The sequence below is a fragment of the Canis lupus genome, chromosome 3, assembly GCF_011100685.1.
Source record: "Canis lupus familiaris isolate Mischka breed German Shepherd chromosome 3, alternate assembly UU_Cfam_GSD_1.0, whole genome shotgun sequence".
Classification (NCBI taxonomy): Eukaryota; Metazoa; Chordata; class Mammalia; order Carnivora; family Canidae; genus Canis; species Canis lupus.
The window spans coordinates 41,364,341-41,389,745 of NC_049224.1; the positions used below are offsets into that span (position 1 = coordinate 41,364,341).

The 25,405-nt window shown below is 41.4% G+C and overlaps 2 protein-coding genes across 4 annotated transcripts in view; one reads left to right on the plus strand and one right to left on the minus strand.

Moving 5' to 3' along the window:
- The first annotated feature begins 3,546 nt into the window (after positions 1-3,546).
- On the plus strand, positions 3,547-9,823 carry LYSMD4 (LysM domain containing 4). Of its 3 annotated transcripts, none has more exons than XM_038532690.1 (3): positions 3,547-3,654; positions 4,848-5,140; positions 7,388-9,823. In XM_038532690.1, the coding sequence occupies exons 2-3, from the start codon at positions 4,856-4,858 to the stop codon at positions 7,997-7,999; spliced, it is 897 nt and encodes a 298-aa protein (XP_038388618.1). In that variant the 5' UTR covers positions 3,547-3,654; positions 4,848-4,855; the 3' UTR covers positions 8,000-9,823. The 3 variants fall into 3 exon arrangements, with proteins under 3 accessions (XP_038388618.1, XP_038388620.1, XP_038388617.1); XM_038532692.1 differs by lacking the exon at positions 3,547-3,654 and adding an exon at positions 4,011-4,401; XM_038532689.1 differs by lacking the exon at positions 3,547-3,654 and adding an exon at positions 4,012-4,315.
- Positions 8,795-25,405, minus strand: part of MEF2A (myocyte enhancer factor 2A) — a 190,052-nt gene continuing 173,441 nt past the window's right edge. The window contains exon 14 of the transcript XR_005356926.1: positions 8,795-8,938. The gene's annotated coding sequence lies outside the window, so the exon portion shown is untranslated. The remainder of the gene's footprint in view (positions 8,939-25,405) is intronic.

Here is a 25,405-nt window from a genome sequence, read left to right on the forward strand (position 1 = left end):
TTTTAGGGGTTAGGATGTGAACTTAATTTAGCAGGGACACAATTCAGTCCACAGTAGGCTGACACAGGGGACAGGATGCTCTGGGCTTGGCAGGAGTTTCAGGGGCATCTGAGCAGGCCTGTCAGCTTGTGGAGGATTGATTGCAGCTTTTTCAGTGCCAGAGCAAGTGGGACTGTCCTTGGCAGATGCGACCCTGAAACACTTCAGAGGATGAGCCATGATGCTCCAAAACCTCCTCTCTGACCTCACCTGGGCCTGAGGAATTGCATCTCAGCCAGTCTAGCCATGGACCTGGAGAGAAAACTAAGGTATGTTTCTGAAGGAATTGTTCACCAAGCTTTAGCAGGCATCCTGCCTGGGCTGGGCCAGTAGATGGAGAAAGCAAAGCTGAGTTCTGCTCAGAAGCTTTTATAAGACCATGGGCTTTTTTTTTTTAATATATTTTATTTATTTATTCATGAGAGAGAGAGAGAGAGAGAGAGAGGCAGAGACATAGGCAGAGGGAGAAGCAGGCTCCCTGCAGGGAACCTGAGGTTGGACTTGATCCCAGAACCCCAGGATCACGACTTGAGCTGAAAGCAGATGCTCAACCGCTGAGCCACCCAGGCACCCAAGACCATGGGCTTTTTGTCATCTGTCTGAGGTTGGATTCTGCCTCTTATACTGACTAGCTATGACATCTAAGACAAGTAACTTAATCTCTGTGCTCAGGTTTCTAAGTTAGGAATTTCAATAGCTGCTACTGACAGAAATCTTAATGTCTTTTTTTTTATTTTTTTTTTAATTTATTTATGATAGTCACACAGAGAGAAAGAGAGAGGCAGAGACACAGGCAGAGTGAGAAGCAGGCTCCATGCACCGGGAGCCCGACGTGGGATTTGATCCTGGGTCTCCAGGATCGCGCCCTGGGCCAAAGGCAGGCGCTAAACCGCTGCGCCACCCAGGGATCCCGAAATCTTAATCTCTTAAACAACGGGGACATTTAGTTCTTTCCTGCCCACTTTCCATCTTTCTGCTTTGCCATCCTTAGCACGTGCTGTCTACCTTCTAGGCTGCCTCATGTCCAAGATGAATGCAGGCGCCCTAGCCATCATATGTTCATTCCAGTTAGCAGGGGGAAGGTAAGCAGAACACATATTTTACAGAGCTTTTCCAGGTGTCTGCTTTTTAAAAGTTTCAGAAGTCCGATCCAACATTTTCTCTTGTATCGTCTGAAATTTATTCAGGGTACACCCTGTTGCAAGGAAGACTAGAAGTGTAGTCTCAGCTTGGCACATTGCTGCCCCAAATAATATAGGGGTTCTTTTCTGAAGTGAAAGGTTAGAATGGATATTGGGTAGGTGTCTTGCAAATTCTGTTACAGTTTTTCTGTCTATAATTTGGAGATTGTAATAATACCTACCACACAAGAGTGTTGTGTTGTCTTATACCCAGTAGGGATTCAATATATGTTAGCTAAATTATTGTCTATCAAGAGAGAATGAAGTGGAAAAGGAAAATAATGTTGGTATTACTGTGAAGATAGTTTTGACCTCACAGACCCAATGAAAATGTTTCAAGGGATCTCCAGGACTCCAGATCACATTTTGAGAACTGCTGCTTAGAGAATCAGATTATTCTTGGATGGGCTCACTAACCAAGCTCCAGCACAGCAATGAAAGAACATACAACCATCCTTTTGCCTTTATGAAGTTCAGATAATTTTTGTTAACAGACACCTAGTTTTTCTTTTTCCAAGATCTAGCATAATCTGCAATGCTCTTTCTGTGTATGTCTTTGTCTTTGGTCATTTTTAGAAGTGTCAACTCCATGAAAGCTTGCCAGCTTTATTCGCTGCTGTGCTCCAGGGCTTGACATGTGGATGTAGATCCACACACAGAAACTCAACAATGTTGGAGTTTGCCGACACCCCATGCTCCTGGAAAACAGTGAAGGTTAAGACCTCCCCATCCCCACCCATCCATTGTGTTCTGGAAAATGGCTTATTACAAAGAACCACCCTTCCTTCCCCGTATGACTTAAGACTCACGGATGCACTCCTTGTTTACCTATGACTAGGCCAGTCACAGATCCCCTAGATTCTCTTTCTTTGTCTCTAGCTGAGCCTCGTGTCCCGACTGATCAGTCACAACAAAATGCTTGCTAACTAAAATTCCTTGAAGCCTCTCTCCTTCATCCAGGCCTCTAAATGGACTTTAGCCCACACTCAGCCTGAGCCAGCATACAGTCCCTCTTGAGAACAGGCTGGCCAGGGTCGAACGTTCTTGTATCTGCTATCCAGTTCTGCCCCCCTTTTGTCCTACTTCTCCACACCTGATTCTTTGCAGCCTTGCTTACTCCTCTCTATAAAAGAAAAGCCCTTTCTACCTAACTCTTGAGATGCTTACAGACCTTATAGTCAGAAGGTTTTCCCTATTGCAAGCCTTTTTCTCCCCTTGCAATAATCTTTTTGAATACAATCTCTCCTAAATCTGGATTTGTAAAAACATAAAAAAGTAAAAACTAAAAATAAATCTGGATTTGTTTTCATCTTTTTGTTTTGTGGTTTAATTTGATTACTACTGAGGTTTCATTTTTATTCCCTATTAACCATTTGTATACTTTGGCGAAATGTCTGTTCATGGTCCCCACTCATTTATCCACTGGGCTGTTAGTGACTTTCTCATCAATTTGATGAGGTTTGTCTCAATAAAGGATTTTTTGTGGTGTTTGTTGCATTTACTTTTCCCTGGTTACAGTTTGCTTTTTAATTTGGGTTTGCATTTTGGGTTGAAATTTTAAGCCTCTGTGCTTTAGTGTATGAGAATGTTCACCCCTTACTATTAAGCATAAGGAATCCCCCATCATCGACATTTGGTAAATTGTGTTATTTGTGCGGTGCTTGCGTGGCTCAGTGAAGGAGTGTCTGCCTTTACTCAGGTCATTATCCCGAGGTCCCGGGATGGAGTCCCTGCAGGGAGCCTGCTTCTCCCTCTGCCTATGTCTCTGCCTCTCTCTGTGTATCTCAAAAATAAAACAAAATAGTGTTATTTGTGGTCGGTGTTGTCGTGGTGTAGTGGTTTACACTGGTGGACTTCCCCATGATGGTGGGCAAGGAGGAGCAAACTCCTGTGGCGGTAAGGGCTCCTGTCGTGGAGACCCCCGGCCCACCAGGCCCAGCGCGGTGGGGGCTTCCAGCGGGGGGCCTCAGCAGGTGGCAGTCACTCTCCTGGGAACCCGCCCCCTCGTTTTGCACCGTTGATACAGAGGGCTAGGCCAAAGGCCTCTTCCACAGATGAGAAAGCTGAGGTTCACAGAAAGGTGGGGGAGAGAGGTAAGCGGTTTCGTAGCAGAAGCCAAAGCTGCCGCTGGGACGAGCGGATCCCTCGGCGACAGTCGGATCCGGGAGCTGGAGCCCCGCCCCTCCCGGCCCCGGCCCCGCCCCTCCCGGCCCCGGCCCCGCCCCTCCCGGCCCCGGCCCCGCCCCTCCAGGCCCCGCCCCGCCCCGCCCCGCGGGCCGCGTTTCCTGCGCTGACCTCTCAGCGGGCCCGCACGGCGCTGATTTCATTGGCTGCGTCGCCGTCCCCGCCCCCTGGAGACCTGCTGATTCTCGCAGCCAATCAGCAGGCGCGGTGGCGGCGGCGGCGGCGAGTCTCGGCGGATCTCGGCGCCGAGGTACCGGGGCCCGCAGGAGGGGCCGCGGGCCTGGGAGGGGGACCGCGGGGGCCCTCCGCGGCGTCGTGGCCGGGCGGCGCGAGCCTCCCCTCGGCCTCGGGGGCGGGCCGCGCTCCTGCGTCCGGAGGGGCGGCGACCGCCACGGTCCGGGGCTGGCTGGGGTTGCTGGGATGGAGGGCGGAGGGCGGAGGGCGGAGGGCGGGGTCGTGCCTTGGCGGAATGTGGGGGTCGCGTCCGTCTAAGTCTGAGGGCGGCCGCCGCCCTGCGCGGGAGGGGCTCTGAGGGAAAGCGGCGGGGCCCCTGGCGGGCCCTGAGCCCTGACGGGGAGGCGGGGCCCTGGGGCGCCCGCCGAGAGGGGAGAGGGGAGAGGGGGCGGGCGGCGCGGTCGCGCGGGGGCGCCGCTGGCTGCTCCCGGGGCTCCTACGGGCTCCACGACGGCTCTGGCGCGCCTGTCAGTCCCTGAGCCGGAGGTTTCGTGTTCCGGAACCTCATTCGGACAGTTCCAAGGGGGGAAAGCGGGTCGTGAGGCTTTTGCACTTGGCTGGAGGTGAACATGAAAACCAGACGTGGGATGTAATGAAGGCAAAGGGACCGGTGGAAAACTGGACGAATGTCTCAGTTGGACGAGAATTTTCTGCCCAGCTGGGCCCCCAATACTACGGTAATTCAAGCTTGCCTGTATTGGAAATCCGAGTATTTTATTCTCCTGGATCTCATAAGCAAGCGCCCTCAGTCTTGACCTTCTTGGTGAGGATACTTTGCAATGTGTAAAGTATTGAACAAGAATTGTTTGGCACAAAAGTTCCGAGTTGCGAGGAAGCTGGGAACAGCCCTTCCCTCTCATTGCAAAGGATCCCAGCAGCTTCTTTACCCCTCTGAGACCAAAAAGAGAAGTTGTTTATCTGGTGGGTTTCGGGGAGGGACCAGCTATGGATGAGGGATAAGGGGGAAAGGAGGGATTCTTTGATTTTTCTCTGTAAGAAGTCTGCAGTCAGGGAAAAATGCTATTTGTACATGCTTCTCACCCTCCACCCCAACTAGCAGAGAACGCCCTTTCTGTACTGATGGTGTCTGCTGAATATTTATAATGGGTCAGGGAAAGGGGTCATCCCTAACCGGACACTTCTCTTTAGTGTAGCTGCAGAGGAATGAACGTACCTTATGTGGAATTAACCCTGGGGTTTGGTTTTCAGTTAAGAAAATGAGGCAGAAGGAAGTATTAACCAAGACCCTCCAAGGCCCCGCCATTGTCTGTAGGACTCCAACCAGCCACGTTTACATGTTTGAGAACAGTGGTGGGGACTCGGGGGACTCCTCTGAGGAAGAGTCCCACCATGTGGCTCTGCGGCCCCGGGGCAAGGAGCGCCACCAGAAGAAGGGTGCCCACCACCCTCGCCAGCCAGGAGCAGGGGACGTGGTGCTGCTGCAGCGGGAGCTGGTCCAGGAGGACAGCCTCAACAAGCTTGCTCTTCAGTATGGCTGCAAAGTAAGAAACCTCGCAGGTGAAGGTGTTCCCTGCCCCATGGTTCCTGTGTATTTCAGGAACTCACTGAAGCATGGGGGCCCTTGCTGCCCCTTCCTGGCCGCCTCTCCCCACCCCCAGCAAGGTGGTTTGGAGAGGCCTGTTGTAGCAGTAGAAGACTCTTCCCACCTAGCCAGAGCTGGAAGGCAGGTGGAAGCACTTTCAATTCTGAACCTTGGGATCATGAAAAGTGAGGGTTAGGAGTCTCATGTGTTGGAGCAGTTCCCAATCTACAAAGTACTTCTCTCCCTGTCCCTCCAAACTGAATTCTGGAATTTTTTTTTTAAGTAGGCTCCACACCCAGTGCAGGGCTTGAACTTGGCGACCCTGAGATCAAGACCTGGGCCGAGATCAAGAGTCAGATGCTCAACTGACTGAACCACCCAGGTGTCCCCCAAAGACAAACTTTTTTTTTTTTTCTTTTGAGCACATTTTATTTAAGACCTACTAGGGTCAAAGATGCCAGGCAGAATTTATCCAAGATTTGTTTGCTAGGCTTGCTTTTCTCACTACTTCTCATTTTCTGACCCTTTCTTGCTGGTTGTACCTTATTTGGTCAAATTTTACAGTCTCTCACTTAAAACTGCATGATCTAGCCTTTGTACACTGTGTATCTATATAACCCTGTTTCTCTCTTTAATTATGTTTTTAGCATTCAGAGTGATTAACATGGCAAAGTAAGTAGGAAAAGTATTTACAGAATTGCTGCATTTTCTCCTAGATTGAAACTATTTATTTCATTTTGCTAATTACGCTGTTACAACTTTCCATGGCCTCCCCTAAGGCTGTCTAACCAATTTATTTTAAAAATCTTTTCCTCCTTAGTTTCTTGTCATTTATCTAACAAGGCTCAAATGGTTAAACACATTTTATAGGATGTTGTGGTATTTCCCAGAGGAAATAAACAGGCTGGTCTCTAGGGACACATAGTGTCTCAATTGTACTGAGATTTATATTTGACTCTCTTAATAAGCTTCTGTAGGCATACTATATGGTTTATGGAACATGGGCTGAAAATGAATCTGACCCTACACTGAGTGGATGCAGTGGGCTTCTTGGAATAGTGACGTTTAATAAATCTGTGAAGATTATAATATATATATAATGCCTCTGATAAGTAACCATTTTCCAATTTAAAGTAAATTTGGGTGTCCTTTTATTAAGGGAAAAAAACAGGTCTCAAGAACCTTATGCTTTAGTTTCAGGACATGATAAATTAACAATGTCCACCAGCCCAATTCAGTTAGATGATAAAAACAATTACTCAAGTGAAGTAATGGAGATGATTGATTTGAATCAGGTGCTACCTAAAGGTCTTTTGATTTTATTTACACTCTAGTTAAAGTGGGCTCATGAGTTAAAACCCATTTCTGATGCTTTCAGTAAGTTCCAAACGTTAGCTTGAGGGAGGGTTTATCTTTGACTTACATTCTGCACCACCCCTCCCTCAAGATTGTGGAAGGAATTTGTTAGTGAACTTTGTTACCGTATAAAACTCTTAGTGGTGTTCCTTTCTCTTCCAGTCCTAATATTGGAACAGAGGGTTTCAGTCCATATTTTCCAACTTCATTTGTGATTCTCTGTAGGTTTCTAATTCTAAGTATTGTGAAATCCTCAGTGTATTAACTCTAGATTGCATTTATTTAAACAATAAGTTTATATGCCATACAGTACTTCTGGGCAAGAAAACATGGTAGAATCACGAGAACATACCTCTTAAAACATTATTACTGTTAAAGTAGGTTCTGAGTGTCTGTGGAGCTGCCTGAGGCTTCCTGTTTGGAGATTGCCAATGTAATCAGCTACTAAATTGGGTCTTGTTGTGGGGAGGGAAGTCAGCCAGATGGGGGCACTGTTGTCTCAAAAGTTAAAAGAAATACAAAGGACTATTGCTTTTTCAGTGCCCTGGTTGGGTTTCACCTAAAAACATTTTGTTGCAGTCATACTTTAAACAAACACTGTTTTCCAAAACTGATTTACGTTATTATACTTGTTAATATGTATGGAAATGTGATGATTAAGCTATGCATTTAGGCTGAGTTAAAGCCAAAAATCAGTTATTCAGCCTAAACTGATTTTGTGTATAGGTGCAGTATTCATCAGATTCCTAAGCGGGGTGGGCTTGGATTGTCTTCCAGAAAGAGCTGCTTTTTTTTTGATATTCTAAGGAGTTTACATATTTTGTGATGTTTGTCTTCATGGCTTCCCTAGGTCGCAGATATCAAGAAAGTCAACAACTTCATCAGAGAACAAGACTTATATGCTTTGAAATCTATTAAGATTCCGGTGAAAAATCATGGGATCCTAACAGAGACCCACAAAGAACTCAGACCCCTCCTGAGCCCATCCTCAGAGACAAGAGTGACCTTCGAGGAGCAGCCAGATCCAGACAGAGCGGCTGTAGGCACCGGTGCCCTGTCCAGCCCACTGACAGATTTCTTTAAGGGCATTGACCAGAATATTGAGCGTGCAGTGCAGTCAGAAATCTTTTTAAATGAAAGTTACTGTGTAGAGACCTCCAGTCAGCCGCTGCTTCCAGCTCCTCCGAAGACCTTGACAAATGGTGCAGACTGTGGAATTCAGTGGTGGAATGCTGTTTTTATCATGCTTCTAATTGGGATTGTTTTACCAGTGTTTTATTTGGTCTATTTTAAAATGCAGTCTACTGGCGAGATCCCCAGTAGCTGGAACACAACTACTGTCCCCAATGGCTCGATGGCTATGAGTGCAATTCCAGGGCAAGCCCCCAAATTAGCAGTTCCGGTGCCAACCATCCCCTCTTCAGATGGCCATTTCAGTCCAACCACCCGGGCAGGGAACTAGCTCTTGTCATTTCTAAAGAATCAGGCCAGAGTCAGCATTTGACTTTCTGATGTGTATCACCTGACTTCGGCCATCTCCTAAGGTGCTGCATTTCCTTTTCTGTGACCTATGGACACATCTCAGAAGCCACTATTGTGTTCCCCATAACACTCACCTGGGGAATAGGCTCTCCTAATCCAAGGCTGTGGGGACCAAAGCACCAGCACCCTCGGCCCTCTACATCCAGAAGGTACAGCAAGAGAGACACTTACACGTGACACATGGCGTTTCTTGAAGGTACATAGTGGACTGGCACTGCGTGGGTCCCCACATTCGATTTATTTAGAAGTTGAGGAGCAGCATTGGACCTTCAGTGTGGGAGCCTCTGGGGTTCACTTTAGTCACTTGGCTGCAAGGTCTCCTGCCTGCTGGGAAGAGATGACTGGCTGTGACAAATGATGTTCTTTGTCTCCCTGGCAAAGGTGCTGTCCAGTAGTGGTGAACATCACCCTGTTTTGGAATATACAAATTATAACAAGCTCTGTTTCATAGTTGTCCCACCAGTTAGCCTTTTTGAGGCCGTGTCACTTCCAAAATTTCAAAAGCCCTAAATCCGAATTACTCTAATGTTGTGTAAATGGCAGTTCTGTTCCTTGTACTTCTAGAACTACTTAGCGATCCACAGGCCTACTTTTAAGCTGCTGCATATCGTGGCCAGCACTTCCTGGCCAGAACATTTGGAGGCTGTTGCTCAGTTTCACCAGAGGTGCATCCCCACCCCAGTGGCTAACCAGATTACCTGTTAGCATTTTTGGAAAGAATTCCTGTTGGTCAGTGTCTGGAGCTAAGTAGATACAAAGAGAAAGATGAGTGTGCCTATCACCGAGATCCCAACATGTGACACTTCTGGATGAACAGTCATCAGTCCAGCATTGCTGAGAGCAGCAGTCTTGAGTGTACCTGTAAGGGAGGTACAGGGAGAATGAGTGTGCTTCCTCCTGCTTCCCTGACTAATCTTAGGAAGTCTAGAGCCATTGCCCCAGAAGGGGGCTCGGTGTTTTTCCTTGGGTAAATACACTTTAGATAGTGTAGCTCATGGTGTTAAAAGACCAAACCACTTAATGGAGGCGACCCTTGCTGTGAAGGCCATAAATAGAGAGGTCAGGCTCCCATCAGCCTGAGGTTTTCCCATCTCCTACACTGCTGCAGTCATGCTGGAGGCTCACGGGGGGTGTGGGTCAGCCTCTGAAGCCATGCAGGGCAAAAGCCTGTTTGGATAGAGCCCATCTTGGTCCCATGGAAGCGTGGAAATGGGCTTACATGGCTGATGGCTGAGGCTCAGAGAAGCCTGCCACCAGGGAGGAAAACACACTGCACAAATGCTGAGCTTTGAGCGTGATTTATGTCATTCATCAGGCCTAGAGATAAATTGAGAAGATGTCATGTAAGAGGAGGCGAGTAGGGCAGAAGAGTACTTAAAATGGGCTTCTGGTTTTTCTCTTCTCAGCTATGTGAAAAGCAATTTGCTCTTGGTTTGATTAGTAAATTTAAAGAATCTTCAAAAGTAAATCTTTTCTTCAAAACCAAAATGATCTTCAGGATAAAATGACTTTGTTAATCTTTGCTGCAGGAAATGTTTTGATCATGTGAATGCTTTTCCAGCCAAATGTTTGTACTCCCTGTGCCCCTGGAGGCTACAGGTTTCTCTAACACATCACCATTAACTTCGTTCGCCAGGCAGAGCTCGGAGTCTCATGGGAAAATGGCTTCTGTCAAGCTAAGAATAAGTATCTGTATCCTTTACTTTTTAAAATGAAATAAAATAATTTCTTCTGTGAAGGAAAATTGATTTTTTTTTTTTTTTAAAAATATGGAGAGGGTGGTAATTCAGAATTGAAAGATGGACAACAGTGTTGGAGAATATGGAGGTGAGGCCTGCCCAGGGCTTGTGCTCAAGGTTACCCCAACAGGTGAAGAACAGAAGTGGTAAACAGCACAGTCCTGTGGATTGCTCTGTATAATGTGCCTTAAAGTGGTTTTATTAAGTATGTGTAAGAGATACTGTGAAGCTCACTTTCTACACATTTTGCTACATTTTTGGTGTCTTAGGAGTTAACGTTTTAAATAAATAGATTTGATAGGTAGTGTTCGGTCATTTTGACTGAACTATAGTACCCAATGTTGTGGACACTGAGGGAATTTGTCATCAGGCAAACGATGCTCCCTTTTTACTTTGGGATGGCAGAGACTAAGCAGAAGTCTCAGGTTTAGAGCAGGACTGCCCAGCCAAGGCCATGACACAGTCCTTCCTCGGGAGGTAGTTCTTTAAATTGCCTCTGTTAATAGTGAAGTAGGCCTGAGGTTGAGGGAGAATGATAAAGGTTCTTCTTTCTCTGCATCCACACCAGCATCTGTCATCTCTTGTCTTTTTGATGAGAGCCAGTCTAACAGACATGAGGTGATGTCTCATTGTGGTTTTGATCTGCATTTCCCTAATAATTATGGTAAGCACCTTTTCATGTACCTGTTGGCTGTTTGTATAACTTATTTGGGAAAATGTCTATTCAGAAGTTTTGCCCATTTTTAAACTTTATATATATACACATATATATATACATACATATATATAATTTACTGCTGAGTTGTGTGAGCTCTATATATTTTGGCTATTAACTCTTTATTGGATACATGATTTACCAGTATTTTCCCCCATTCTTTAGGTTGTCTTCATTTTGTTGATTGTTTCTTTTGCTCTGCAGAAGCTTTTTAGTTTGATATAGTCCCACTTGTTTATTTTTGCTTCTGTTTTCCTTACGCTTTTGGTGTCATAATCCAGAAAATCATTGCCAAGACCATTGTCAAGGAACTTACCACCTATGATTTTTTCTAGGAGTTTTATGGTTTCTGGTGTTACAGTCAAGTCTTTTTTAGTTAATTTTTGTGAGTGGAAAAAGGTAGGGGTCTGCTTTCATTCTTTTACACATGAATATTGATTTTCTCAGCACCATTTATTGAGGAGAGTGCCTTTTCTCCATTGAGTATACTTGGCTCCCTTCTCAATATGACTATACATGCATGGATGTATTTCTGTGTTCTCATTTCTCTTCTGTTGGTTTGTATCTGTTCTAATGCCAGCACCATACTGTTTTAATTACTATAGCTTTATAATATAGTTTGAAATCAGGAAGTGTGGTGTCCTGCTTTGTACTTCTTTCTTAGGATTCCTTTGGCTATTCAGAGTCTTTTGTCCTTCCATATAAATTTTAGGTGTTTTTTTCTACTTCTGTAAAATTTGCCATTGGAATCTTAACAGGAATAGCATTGAATCTATAGATGGCTTTGAGTAATATGGAAATGTAAACAATATTCGATTTCCCCAACCCATGAACACAGGATACCTTTCTGTTTATTTTTATCTTCTTTCATTAATGTTTTGTAGTGCTCAATGTAGAGATCTTTCACCTCCTTGGTTAAATTTATTCTTAAATATGTAATTGTTTTTGATACTGTAAATGGGATAGCTTTCTTTATTTCTTTTCAGATAATTCATTGTTAGTGTATAGACAAGCTACTGGTTTTATATGTTAATTTTGTATCCTAGAATTTTACTGAATTCATTGATTAGATCTAACAGGTTTTTTTTTATGGTGTCTTTATATTAAAAAAAAAGGTAAAATTGTATCTATTTGTAGATACATCTATTTGTAGATGACATGATCCTAAATGGATTTTATATATATAAAATCATGTCATCTACAAATAGATGTATCTACAAATAGATACAATTTTACTTTTTTTTTTTTTTTCAATTTTCTGCCTTTTATTTATTTATTTATTTATTTTTCTTGCCTGATCACTCTGGCTTGGGCTTCCAGTACTATGTTGAATAAGCACCATTGTTTTGTTCCTGAGCTCAGGGAAAAAAAGCTTTCACTCCATCATTAGGCATAGTGTTAGCTGTGGAGTTGTCATATAGGGCCTTTATTATGTTGAGATACCTTCCTCTTATACCTAATTTGTTGTTAAGAATTTTTATCATGAGCAGATGTTGAATTTTGTCAAATGTTTTTTCTCCATCTATTGAAAGGATCATATGATTTTTGTCCTTCATTTTATTAATAAGGTATACCACATTGATTTGCGTATGTTAGACTACCTTCCATCCCTGGAATAAATCCCACTTGATCATGGTGAATGATCTCTATAATGTACTGCTGAATTTGTTTTGCTGGTATTTTATTGAGAATTTTTGCACCTATATTCATAGGGGTATTGGCCTATAGTGTCCTTTTCTGGCTTTGATATCAGGTAATGCTGGCTTCTTAAAATTAGTTTGGAAATGTTCTCTCCTCTCTCTTAAGTTTGAGAAGGTTTGGCATTAATTCTTTAAATGTTTATCTTTTTCAAACAAACCTTTTCAACAAACCTTTTAAAGGTTTATCTTTTCAAAGAACCAGTTCTTTTATTAATCTTTTCCATTGTTTTCCTATTCTCTATTTCATTTATCTGCTCTAATCTTTATGTCCTTCTTTCTGCTAACATTGTGTTTACTGTGTTCTTCTTCTAGTTTCTTAAAATGTTAAATGTTTATTTAAGATCATTCCTGTTTCTTAAAGTAGGTGCTTGTTGCTATGAATTTTCTTTTTCTTTTTAAGATTTTATTTATTCCTGAGACAGAGAGAGAGAGAGGCAGAGACACAGGCAGAGGGAGAAGCAGGTAGAGAGAGAAGCAGGCTCCATGCAGGAAGCCCGACATGGGACTCAATCCCAGGTCTCTAGGATCACACCCTGGGCTGAAGGCAGCACTAAACTGCTGAGCCACCCGGGCTGCCCTGAATTTTCTTTTAAGAACAACTTTTGCAGTTGTATTCCATAAATTTTGGTATGTTGTGTTTCCATTTTCGTTTGTTGCAGGATACTTTTTATTCCCTTTAATTTCCTCTTTGATCCATTTGTTGTTCAGAAGAGTGGTATTTAATTTTCATTTATCCATGAATTTTCCAGTTTTCTTCCTATTATTGATTTCCAATTTCATACCATTATGTTCAGAGAAGATACTTAATATGATTTTAATCTTCTTGAACTTGCTTAGACTTGTTTTGTGGCCTAATATATGGTCTGTCCTAGAAAATGTTCCATTGGTGATTGACAGGAATGTGTACTCTCCTGTTGTAGGATAATAATGTTCTGTATATATGTTAGGTTCATTTGGTCTATAGTAGGATAATAATGTTCTGTATATATGTTAGGTTCATTTGGTCTATAGTGTTGTTCAAATCCAATTTTTTTTTATTGATTCTCTGGATCTATATTATTGAAAGTGAGGTATTAAAAGTCTCCAACAATTACTGTATTTCTGTTTATTTCTCCTTTATCCTCTGTTTTGCCTTATATGTTTAGGTGCTCCAATGTTGGATGCATAAACATTTGCCATTTTATATCTTTTTGGTGGATTGACCCCTTTATCATTACGTAATGATCCTCTGTGTCTCTTGCCATTTTTAGTAAGTCTCTTTTGTTTGGTGTAAGCACAACTATCCCTGTTTTGTTGTTTTTGTTTGGTTACTGTTTGCTTGAAATATCTTTTTCCATCCTTTCACTCATAGTCTGTGTCTTTGAGGCTAAAGTGAGTCTCTGGTAGGCAGCATATCATTGGGTCTTGTAGTTTTCTTTTCTTTTCTTTTCTTTTCTTTTCTTTTCTTTTCTTTTCTTCTTTTCTTTTCTTTCTTTCTTTCTCCATTCAGCTATTTTATGTCTTGTGGCTGAAGAATTTAATCCACATATGTTTAAGGCAATTATTGATAAGTAATTGCCTATTTCATTAATTGCTATTTCATTAACTATTTTCTGGCTATTTTATAGATCCATTATTCCTTGTTTCTTATCCTACTGTCTTGTTTTGTAATTTGGAGACTTTTGGTATCAGTATGCTTTGAATTCTTTATCATATTATTTTTTGTGATAACTACAGGTTTTCCTGTTGTGGCTACCACAAGGCTTACATACCTTAGAATTATAACACCTTGGGGCACCGGAGTGGCTCAGTCAAGCATCTGCCCTCAGGTGAGGTCATGATCTTGGAGTCCTGGGATTGAGCCCCACAATGGGCTCTCTGCTCAGCAGGGAGTCTGCTTCTCCTTCTCCCTCTGTGATGTCTCTCACTCTTGCTTGTGCACTCTCTCTCTCTCTCTCTTTCTCTCTTTCTCAATCAATAAATATATATATATATATATATATTTAAGATTTTATTTATTCATGAGAGAGAGAGAGGCAGAGATACAGGCAGAGGGAGAAGCAGGCTCCATGCAGGGAGCCTGACGTGGGACTCAATCCCAGGTCTCCAGGATCACGCCCTGGACTGAGGTGGCGCCACACCACTGAGCCACCTGGGCTGCCCTAAAATATTTATTTTTTTAATTTTTAATATTTTATTTATTTATTCATGAGAGAGACAGAAAGAGAGAGGCAGAGACATAGGCAGAGGGAGAAGCAGGCTCCATGCAGGGAGCCGGATGTGGGGCTTGATCCCAGGACTCAAGGAACCTGAGTCAAAGGCAGACACTCAACCACTGAGCCACCCAGGCGTCCCTAAAATATTTTTTAAAAAGAATTATAACACCTTATTTTAAACTGATAACAATTTAACTTCCATAACATTCCTAGGCTACACTTTTACTTCTTTCTTACATTTTAGGTTATTGATGTTAAGATTTACATATTTTTATATTGTTTAACCAATAACATCATAATTATGGTTATTTTTACTATTTTTTTTTATCTTTTAGAGCTGTAAGTGAATTATGCATCACAATTACTGTTTTTTACAGAATCTAATTTTGACTATACATTTACCATTACCAGATAGTTTTGTGTTACTTTCTTATTTTTTATCATGTTAATCAGCTCCTTTTAATTTCACTAAAGAAATCCCTTTAACATTTCTTGGAAGGCAGGTTTAGTGGTGATGAATTCCCTCAGCTTTTGTTTAGGAAAGTATAGCTCTCCATTTCTGGAGGACAATTTTGCTGGGTATAGTATTCTTGGCTGACAATTTTTTTCTTTCAGTATTGTAAATATATCATCCCTGGCCTGAAATATTTCTGTCGAGAAATCTGCTGGTAGTCTTATGGGGATTCCATTGTATGTAACTTCTTTTTATTGCTGCTATGACAATTTTTTGTCTTTGTCTTTTGACATTTTATTATAATATGGCACAGTGTAGTGAACCTATTCAGGTTCAACCTATTTTTCATCAAGTCTACCTACTTAGTTTATTTTTGGGTTGTCCAACATAGTTTATAAAAATTTTTATTGTGGTAAAATTTTGTAACATATACCATTTAAGTGTACAATTCCATTTTATTAAGTACATTTAGTCTTGTGCAACCATCACCACTATTCATTTCCAGAACTTTCATCTTCCCAGACAGAAACTCATTTATTAAAGACTCTCATTTTCCCCTTCCCCCAGCCCCTGGTAGACCTCCTGTCTCTATGAATTTGTCTATTCTAGTAGTCAGTTCCATATAAGTGGAAACATATGCTCATATTTGTTTTTTTGTATGTGTGCCTAGCTTATTTCACGTAGTATATTGTCTTCACAGTTCATCCATGTTGCAGCATGTGTCAGAATTTCATTTTTTAGATGGAATAATTCCATTGTGTGTGTGTATTTATATATATATATACACATATTATATATTATATATATTATATATATTATATATAATATATATAATTCCATTATATGGATATATATATCCATTATATATATTATATTATATATATTATATATACATATACATATATATACATATTATATATATTATATATATAATATATATATAATTCCATTATATGGATATATATATCCATTATATATATAATATATAAGATATATAAATATAAATTATAAATATAAATATAGGATATTTATAAAAATTATATTTATAAAATATAAATACCACATATAAATATTTTTATATATAATTTATATATATTTTATATATATAATTTATATATAAATACCACATTTTGTTTATCCATTTATGCATTGATGTACATTTGGATTGCTTCCATTAACATAGCTTTAAAGGGATCCATTTAAATAGATTTGCAGTGTTTTCTTCTTGCCCTTCATCAGAGAGCCAGAAATCTCACATTTGAATATTATTTTTGATAGAAAAAAATTTAATTGCCAACAATTGTTACCTTTCTTCCTTTCTCCCTCCCACCTTTTTTTTTAAAAAAAAAATATTTATTCATTAAAGACACAGAGAGAGAAAGGCAGAGACATAGGCAGAGGAAGAAGCAGGCTCTGGGCAAGGAGCCTGATGCAGGACTCGATCCTGAGACTGTGGGATCATGCCCTGATCCAGGGGCAGATGCTCAACTGCTGAGCCACCCAGGCGTTCCCCTTTTTATTAAAGTAAATTCACAGGACGCCTGGGTGGCTCAGTGATTGAGCGTCTGCCTTAGGCTCAGGGCATGATCCCAGAGTACCAGGATTGAGTCCCACATCAGGCTCCCTACAGGGAGCCTGCTTCTCCCTCTGCCTGTCTCTCTCTCTGTGTGTGTCTCTCATGAATAAATAAATAACATCTTTAAAAATAAAAATAAAAAACTAAATTCACTAAGTGACTCGTTCATTCATTCATTCATTCATTCATTCGACTCTATGTTGACTATATGCCTGGCCCTGTAGGAGATACAGCTGTAGGTAGGGACAGTGTCCCAGCCCTGGTAGAGTTTACCTTTCAAAGAGACAGTAAACAATAGACAATAAAACAATCATTTCAGATGTGAAAAGTGCTATGAAGATGTTATCAGGGAATGTTGGTAGGTATACATGTATGGGGGCAAAACGGGGAATATACTTTGGAGTTCTGAGGACGTGATATTTGAACTGCATCCATGTCAGAATCCTGAAAGATCTCATCAAGTAGTCCATATTCCCTTTTTAAATATTTTTAAAGGCTTTATTTACAAAAAATAAAATAAAAATAAAAAAAATAAAGGCTTTATTTACTTGAGAGTGACACACAGCAGAGCAGGGGGAAGGATAGAGGGAGAAGCAGACTTCCCACTGAGCAGGGAGCCTGCTGGGCTTGATCCCAGGACCCTGAGATCAGGACTTGAGTGGAAGGCAGATGCTTAACTGACTGAGCCACACAGGTGCCCTTAATGTTGCTTTTTAAATGAGCAGAGAAGCTTCTACTTCTTCTCCTGGCCTGTTTTCTACCATATTTTGGAAACTTCTTCCTTTTTCCAGGAGCTCTTTGTGGAAAAGTTTGTCTTAAAGAGTTATAATCATTTGTATTTAAGACAGGGTTTTAAGTTTTTGTTTTCTTCTAGCAGGAGAACAGGGTATTTGCGCCTGTGTTTTGGCAGGTCCACCACTCCCCCATACCTAGTGTCCTAGAGGGAGTGTCAGAGAAGGCAATGGGATGACCTCCCTGTAGACTAACTTATCCATTTATTCAAACAACGTATTTGGAGCATTGTATATGCCAGACACTAGCTGAGGTGGACCTCAGAGGTGAGGAGGGTTTGCCTGGAATATATCAAGTAATCTGATAATTGCAATGCAGCAAGCAATAAAGACTGTGTCTAATAGCTCTAAGGGCTGCATCCACATGGGGCCCCCAGGCAATCCCTTCAAAACAAAGGGGTCTCCAGTTCTAGCTTTGCTAAGGACAAGCTTTGTGAGCTTGGGCAACTCACCTCACTTCTCTGGGCCTCACTTCCTCAACTATGAAATGACATAATAAATGAGTCTATTCTTTCAACAAATACTTATTAAACACCTACTTTGTGGCAGGCCTTGTGCAAGGAACTGAAAATCTTTTTAAAAGGCTAGATAGACCCCTGGTCTCAAGGGGCTTTGAAGTTTAATGGGGGAAAATATGCATAACAAGGGAAACCAGTAACAATATAATATTTTTAAGCATTCTGGTGCAATGGAAGGACAGAGGTGGAAACAAGTTGATCAAACTTTAATGTCTGTGTGTGTGGCTTTCTTATTTGTTTGTTTTGTTTTGAGATGGTCACAGGTCCATGTAAGCCCTAGGCTGCAGTAGAAAGGAGGAAGGGGAGAAGTGGGAGGAGACATGTCTAAAGTCATTGAATTGAATTGAGACAATAGCCACTTGGCTATTGTCAAGGCAGGAGGCTGGGCTTGGCTATCTAGGAAGGACCCAAACAGATGTGAAGATTTCTCTTTGGGAAAAGACTGGGGCGCAGTGCAGAATAAAAACAATCTTCATTTAATCCACAGCACTCATTAGATGCTAGAAAATGCTCTAAGAGCTTTATACACCAACTCATTTCACCCTTACAGTAATTTGGGAGGTTGCCACTTACTATTCCTGTTTTGTTAATGGAAAAACTAAGCTAAGATCATGTAACTTGTAAATGGAGATGCTGGGAGTCCCACCTCCCAGACTGGGACCCTATGCTCTTTAACCCCTTTGCTTGGAGCCTTGCTGTTTTGTGCCTCGCAGCGCAGGGTTTTAGGACGAGGCAGACTTGAGAGAAGAGAAGAAAGAGAAGAACTGAGAAAATATCTTTGGGACCACAATGCAGTACTGGCCATGCAGTGATAAGAAGTCAGATCCACTGCCTTAACCCTAAGGAGAACTGTAGAATCAGCATTTACCTGCTGTTCTCTGGGTGGTGCCACTGAGCCAGGCTCCTTGACTATGAGAAATTAACCTCATTTGTGTTGGTAAAGTAGCCCCCCTTAGCCCTTTCCCTCAAGTACTTTGCACCTCGGGACAAGGTTCCTCCAAGCTTATTTCCAGAGAGGAGGGACTGCTGGTTTCACCAGGCCAAGAAGAGGCATGAGGGTGGCAGAGAAGACCGGATCCATCTTTTTTGCCTGTCCCCCAGGAGCCACTTGAGTACAGCCAAGCTGCTGAGGAGAGACGGGGCCACCCTCCCTGCCCTTCTGCACAGCCAGGTCCCACAGCCCTGGAAAGGACTGACGTGGTGGTGATGTGCAGATCCAGCTTATGCCCTGTGCCTTCTTCCATCCTCCTTCCATCATGCAAGAGCTGGGAGGGACTGCCACAGTAGTGCTCTGGGAAGAGGGTCTTATCACAGGGGGATTTTTCCCAGATCTTTAGGAAACACCATTGTTATTTTAATATTCACCAGCCTGAGTAAGGAACTTGTGCTACCATCCATTCATTCACAAACCTTTCAGAGCACCAATTACATGTCAAGAGGCTACGTGAAAAACAAGACATGGCCTCTCCCCTCAAGGTACTTAAAATCTGGTGAGAAAGATAAAACTTGCATAAGGGTAGTGATGTGATAGAACATGCTGGGCCCTGTGAGAAGGAAGTGGATAAGATGAAACATGGTTGATAAAACAAGAAAGGTTTTCTAGAGAAGGTGGCATTTCCTTAGTTGACACATGAAAGGAGGGGGGATATAATAATATGGTAATGGATTGCTCTCCACTGTGAGCAAAGGCCTGGAGGCTGGAAACCAGGGGGATCATAGCCTGGAGTGAAAGAAGTGTGACCGGAAATGGGGGCAAATGCTGCAGTAATGGTTGGGGCAGGTGGTTTTACACAACCCTGAATTCTAAGTGATTTGGACATTGTTTGATGGGCAATGGGAAGCTATTTGGACAGCAGAGATGAGCATTGACTTGAAGAATAGTAATCCTGTAGTTTTGGAGAGGAGAGACCTTAAAGAGGCAATGTAGGTTGGAATTAATTTGATCCTGAGGAGCTTGGGAAAGTTGTTTTTTTAAATAATTCTTCTGTTTGGGGTTCATTAAGCTTCTTGGATCTATAGGTTTATGTGGTTCCATGTAACTTGGAAAAATTCAAGCCATTATTTCTTCAAATATTTTTCTTCTGATTATACCAATCCAATGACATATATATTAGGCCAGTTGATGTCTCAACTCACTAATGCTTCTGCGTTTTTCATCGTCTTCCTCTTTGTTTTATCTTGGACAGTTTCTATTGCCATTTCCTCTGTAATATCTAATTGGTTGGGATATTCTGTACATTTTTTATTACCAGTATTTTTCATCTGTAGAAATTCTATTTGGGTTTGTTTGGTTTTTTTTTTGTTTTTTTTTTTGTTTTTTTTTTTTGTCTTCTATTTTTTCATCATTTCTCATATCTTCAAACATGTGGAATATATTTATAATAGTTGTTTTAAAGTCCTTATATGGTAATTCTTTTTTTAAAAAGGATTTGTATTTTAGAGAGAAAGAGAGCATGAGTGGGGAGAGAAGCAGAGGGAGAGGAATAGAATCTCAAGCAGACTCCATGCTGAGCACAGAGCCCAAGCACAAGTCTCAGTCTCATTACTCTGAGGTTATGACCTAAGCCGAAACCATGAGATAACCAACTGAGCCACTCTGATGCCCCTAAAGTCCTTATCTGAGAATTCTATTATTTTTGTCATTCTGGGTCTGTTTCTATTTATAGATTTCTTTTCTCTGCTTATGGATTCTATTTTCTTGTTTTTCTGTATGCTGAGTAATTTTTGGTTGGATGCTAGACATGATGAATTATATGTTGATGGGTGCTAGGTTTTTGTTATTTTCCTTTAAATATATTTAGGTTTTGGGGAACGGAATCAGAGGCATGCATGTAAATTCCACATGGGCAGGTCTAGAGTAGTAGCCTTTAGGGCTAATTCAGCCCCACTACTATAGTGATATACTTCTGAAGAAGACTCTACTTGTTGCTGTGGTGTTGAGGTCTCACTGCTCTGGCTGGTGGGAACACCGGTTGTTCCTAGCCCTGGGTAAGCATGGAAATAGTTCCACCTACTTTTCTCTGTTTATTCTTTTCCTAACTTCTGTGATTGTCTCGGATGCATGTACAAGCTCATTTCTCAGAGATTTAGAGAATCTCTTTACAGTTCCTCTTTTCCCCATACTCTGTCCCCACAATTCTAGATGCCTTGGCTTCGTTGAACTCCAAACTCCATCTCCTCAACTTAGCAAGATCACTCTGTTCTGTGCTGTGGTCTGGTAGCTCCCCAGGCAATGAGGTGGGGGTACTTACCAGTTTTACCTGCTTTATTTCTCTTTTTTCAAAAATCACTCTCCTGTACTGCCTTTTGTCCAATATCTTGTATCTTTTATTCAGCTGTTTGAGGTGAAAGAATACACCTGGTCCCCGTTACTCTCTTATGGCCAGAGGCAGAAATTCACTGGCCAGAGGAGAGGCAGGCAAGGTGATAGCATGAAGGGGCAAGATTGGTTGAGGCAGATTCAAGAGAGCTGGCCTATTGGACCCTGAATTTGTGACGTAGAATCCATCATGGAACAGGAAGTCAGGAGAGGCAGATTTTCTTGGAGGGGCCTGAAAATAAGTTCACTAAATTCCATATGCTGCAAGACAGCTGTACTAGAGGCCTGTAGTTGATTTGGTTTGAACGTTATTACATTTCCTATGTGTCAAGTGCTAGGCTCCCTGTCTTTCAGTGTGTTATCTCAGCTGAGTAGTTGGAAAGGAGAGACAATTCATTAGTAGTCCAAGCAGTGATGGTATTGTCCTTGTTCCTTATTGCCACTTTGAAATCATTGTTCCACCCTCTTCCCAAAATCCTCTTGTTGCTTTCAATTGTGCGTCATCAGGGCAGCCCGGGTGGCTCAGTGGTTTAGCACAACTTTCAGCCCAGGGCGTGACCCTGGAGACCCAGAATTGAGTCCCACGTCAGGCTCCCTGCATGGAGCCTGCTTCTGCCTGTGTCTGTGCCTCTCTCTCTCTCTCTCTCTCTCTCTGTCTCTCATGAATAGTTAAATAAAATCTTAAAAAAAAAAAAAAAAAGAATTGTGTGTCATCAGAACTCCATACCTGCTACCCTTTTTTATTGCATTATCTACAGATCTTCTGGTCTCTCCCTCTCTCTCTCTCTTTTTTTTTTTAAAGATTTTATTTATTTATTCATGAGAGACAGAGAGAGAGCAGCAGAGACACAGGCAGAGGGAGAAGCAGGCTCCATGCAGGTAGCCCGACGTGGGACTCCATCCCCGATCTCCAGGATCACACCCTGGGCCAAAGGTGATGCCAAACCACTAACAAACCACCCGGGATGCCCTGGTCTCTCCCTCTCATCCACTGAAGACTTCAACACCTGTCTTTATTCTTGGATCCATGTAGATCAGTGCCTCCTCATGTTTTTTTAGGTCATATCATATAGAGAAAAGAATAAAAATATGTACAGCACCTTGAAGGAAATGGATTTGATGATCTTTATGAGCCTACTGTTATAGATAGAGGGGGTAGGAGCTGGAGAATTTAGTTCTTTCAGGTTTTTGAAATGGGTAATCAAAGGCATGCTTTCTTTCTTTTTTTTTTTTTATTTCATTTATTTGTTCATGAGGCACACATAGAGGCAGAGACATAGGCAGAGGGAGAAGCAGGCTCCTTGTAGGGTGCCCAACGCAGGACCCGATCCCTAGATGTGGGACCACACCCCAAGCCAAAGGCAGATGCTCAACCACTGAGCCACCCAGGTGTCCCTCAAAGGCATGCTTTTATGGTGGTGAGAAAGATCTAGGAGAGAGAAAGAAACTGATGCTACCAGAGAGATGGGATAGTCACAGGGTGACGACTTTGAGGAGGAGAGGGGTGATGGACTCCAATATACAACATGGAAGGCTTGGCCATAGATAAGAGCAGACAGCCCACCCATAGCTCCTGGAGGAAAGGTAGAGCTCATGGGTACAGATGTAAGCAGATTCCTGGATTTTATTGTGGGAAAAATAGGTAGATCTCATTTGTTTGTATCCATTTTCTCAATGGAAAATATGAAAGGAAGTAATAAGCTGAGAAGAAAAGGAGGTTGTCTTGGAGGTTTGAATAGAAAGAGTAAAATACAGTTGACTCTTGAACACTGTGGGGGTTAGAGATGTCAACCCCCTGCAAGTCGAAAATCCTTGTATTATGTGACTACCCCAAAACTTAACTACTAATAGCTTACTGTTTTACTGGAAGCCTTACCGATAACATAAATGGTTGGTTAACACACATTTTCTTATACGTATTAGTATATATACTGTGTTCTTACAATAAAGTAAACTAGAGAAAAGAAAATGCTAAGGAAACCATAAAGAGAAAATACAATTACAATATTGTACTATATTTATCAAGAAAAGTCCATGTGTAAATGGACCTCCTCAGTTCAAACTCGTGTTGTTCAGGGGTCAGCTGTAGTGATGTCAGAAAATGAGTATGTCACTGATACTAGGGGTTTGATGTTGCATTTCTAGGCAGTGTTGAGAGCCTTTTAAAAGTTGTGGTTATAGTGAAATAAAAATAGAAAGTGCAGAATTAAACCCAAATACATATGGAAACTTTATATATGATGTAAAAGTGGCATCTCCAATCCATGGACTAAAGATGAACTTTTTAATAAATGGCTCTTGGACAACTAGATAGTCATTTGGAAAAATATAAAATAAGACCCATACATAAGAATAAACTTCAAATGGATTAGAAATCTAAATGTAAAAGATGAAACCATACTCTTGCTAGAAGAAAACACTGGTGAATTCCTCCTTAACTTTGGTGTAGGGAAAGGATACTAAGTTTAACTTAAAACTCATATCGATAGGGGTGCCTGGGTGGCTCAGTGGTTGAGTGCCTGCCTTCAGCCCAGGGCATGATCCTGGAGTCCCGGGATCGGGTCCCGCATCAGGCTCCCTGCATGGAGCTTGCTTCTCCCTCTGCCTACGTCTCTTCCTCTGTGTGTGTGTGTGTCTCTCATGAATAAATAAATAAAAATCCTTTTTTAAAAAAAACCTCATATCGGGGATCCCTGCGTGGCGCAGCGGTTTAGCGCCTGCCTTTGGCCCAGGGCGCGATCCTGGAGACCCGGGATCGAATCCCACGTCGGGCTCCCGGTGCATGGAGCCTGCTTCTCCCTCTGCCTGTGTCTCTGCCTCTCTCTCTCTCTCTCTCTGTGACTATCATAAATAAATAAAAATTAAAAAAAAAAAAAAAAAACTTTAAAAAAAAAAAAAAAAAAAAAAAAAACCTCATATCAATAAAAGCTTGATAAATTTCACTATAATAAAGTAATAAAATTTTGCATGATAAAAGAACCACCGGGACACCTGGGTACTTGAGTGTTTGCCTTCGACTCAGAGCATGATCCTGGAGTTCTGGGATTGGGTCCCACGTCAGGCTCCCTGCATGGAGCCTGCTTCTCCCTCTGCCTGTGTCTCTGCCTCTCTCTCTGTGTCTCTTAATGAATGAATGAATGAATGAATGAATGAATGAATGAATGAATGAATAAATAAATAAATAAATAAATATTTTTTAAAAAGTTAAAAAAAAAGAACCCCAAAGTTAAAAGTCAACTGACAAACTGGGAGAAAATATTTATAACATAAATCACAAAGGGCTTATATACCTAATATAAAAAGAACTCTTAAAAATTGAAGGATAGAGACCAAAACCCCAATAGACAAATGGGAAAAAGACACAAACAGATACAGAAAAGATTAAAATAGCCCTCTAATATGAAAAAATGTTCAAATTCACTCAAATTAGATAAAGGCAAATTAAAAACTGAGATATAAAAATCTCACAAATAAATGGGTAAAAATTTAAAATGACTATGATTGTAGCATTAGCTGTTATCTCCATCACATCACATAACCATCATTTCTTTGATAAGTACATAACTTCTAAAATGTGAGAACATTTAGATTAAGATCCAATCTCTTAACAACTTTGAAGTATATAATACAATATTGTTAATATAATCAAAATGCTGTTAGAGCTCTAGAACCTACTCATCTTCTAACTTAAGTTTGTGCTTTTTGACCAACATCTATCCAATTCCCCCTGGTAACTACCATTCTATTCTGTTTTTATAAGTTCAATTCTTTTGAGATTCTACATATAAGTTATATCCTACCGTATTTCTTTCTCTGATTTATCTTCCTTAGCACAACGTGCTCAAGGTCCATCTGTGTTATCCCAAATGACATGATTCCTTCTTTCTCGCGGCTAAATAATATTCCAGTGTGTGTGTGTATCTCCCCTCTTCTTTATCCATTCATCCATTTTTTTATCTAACTTACGTTGTTACAATATCTTGGCTATTGTGAATAATGCTGCAATAAATGTGGGAGTACAGATATCTTTTTTTTTCCAGATATCTTTTTGATATCCTCTCGTTTCCTTTTAATATATACCCAGAAGTGGGATTGCTGCGGCATGTGGTAGTTTAATTTTTGAAGAACCTCCATACCATTTTCCATAGTGACCAAAACAATGTACACTCCCACCAACAGAGCCTACGTATTCTCTTTTCTCCACACCTTTACTACCACTTGTTACCTCTTTTTGATGAGGTGAGGTGATCTCTCATTATGGTTTTGACTTACATTTTCCTGATGAGTGGTGATGTTGAGCATCTTTTCGTATACCTGTT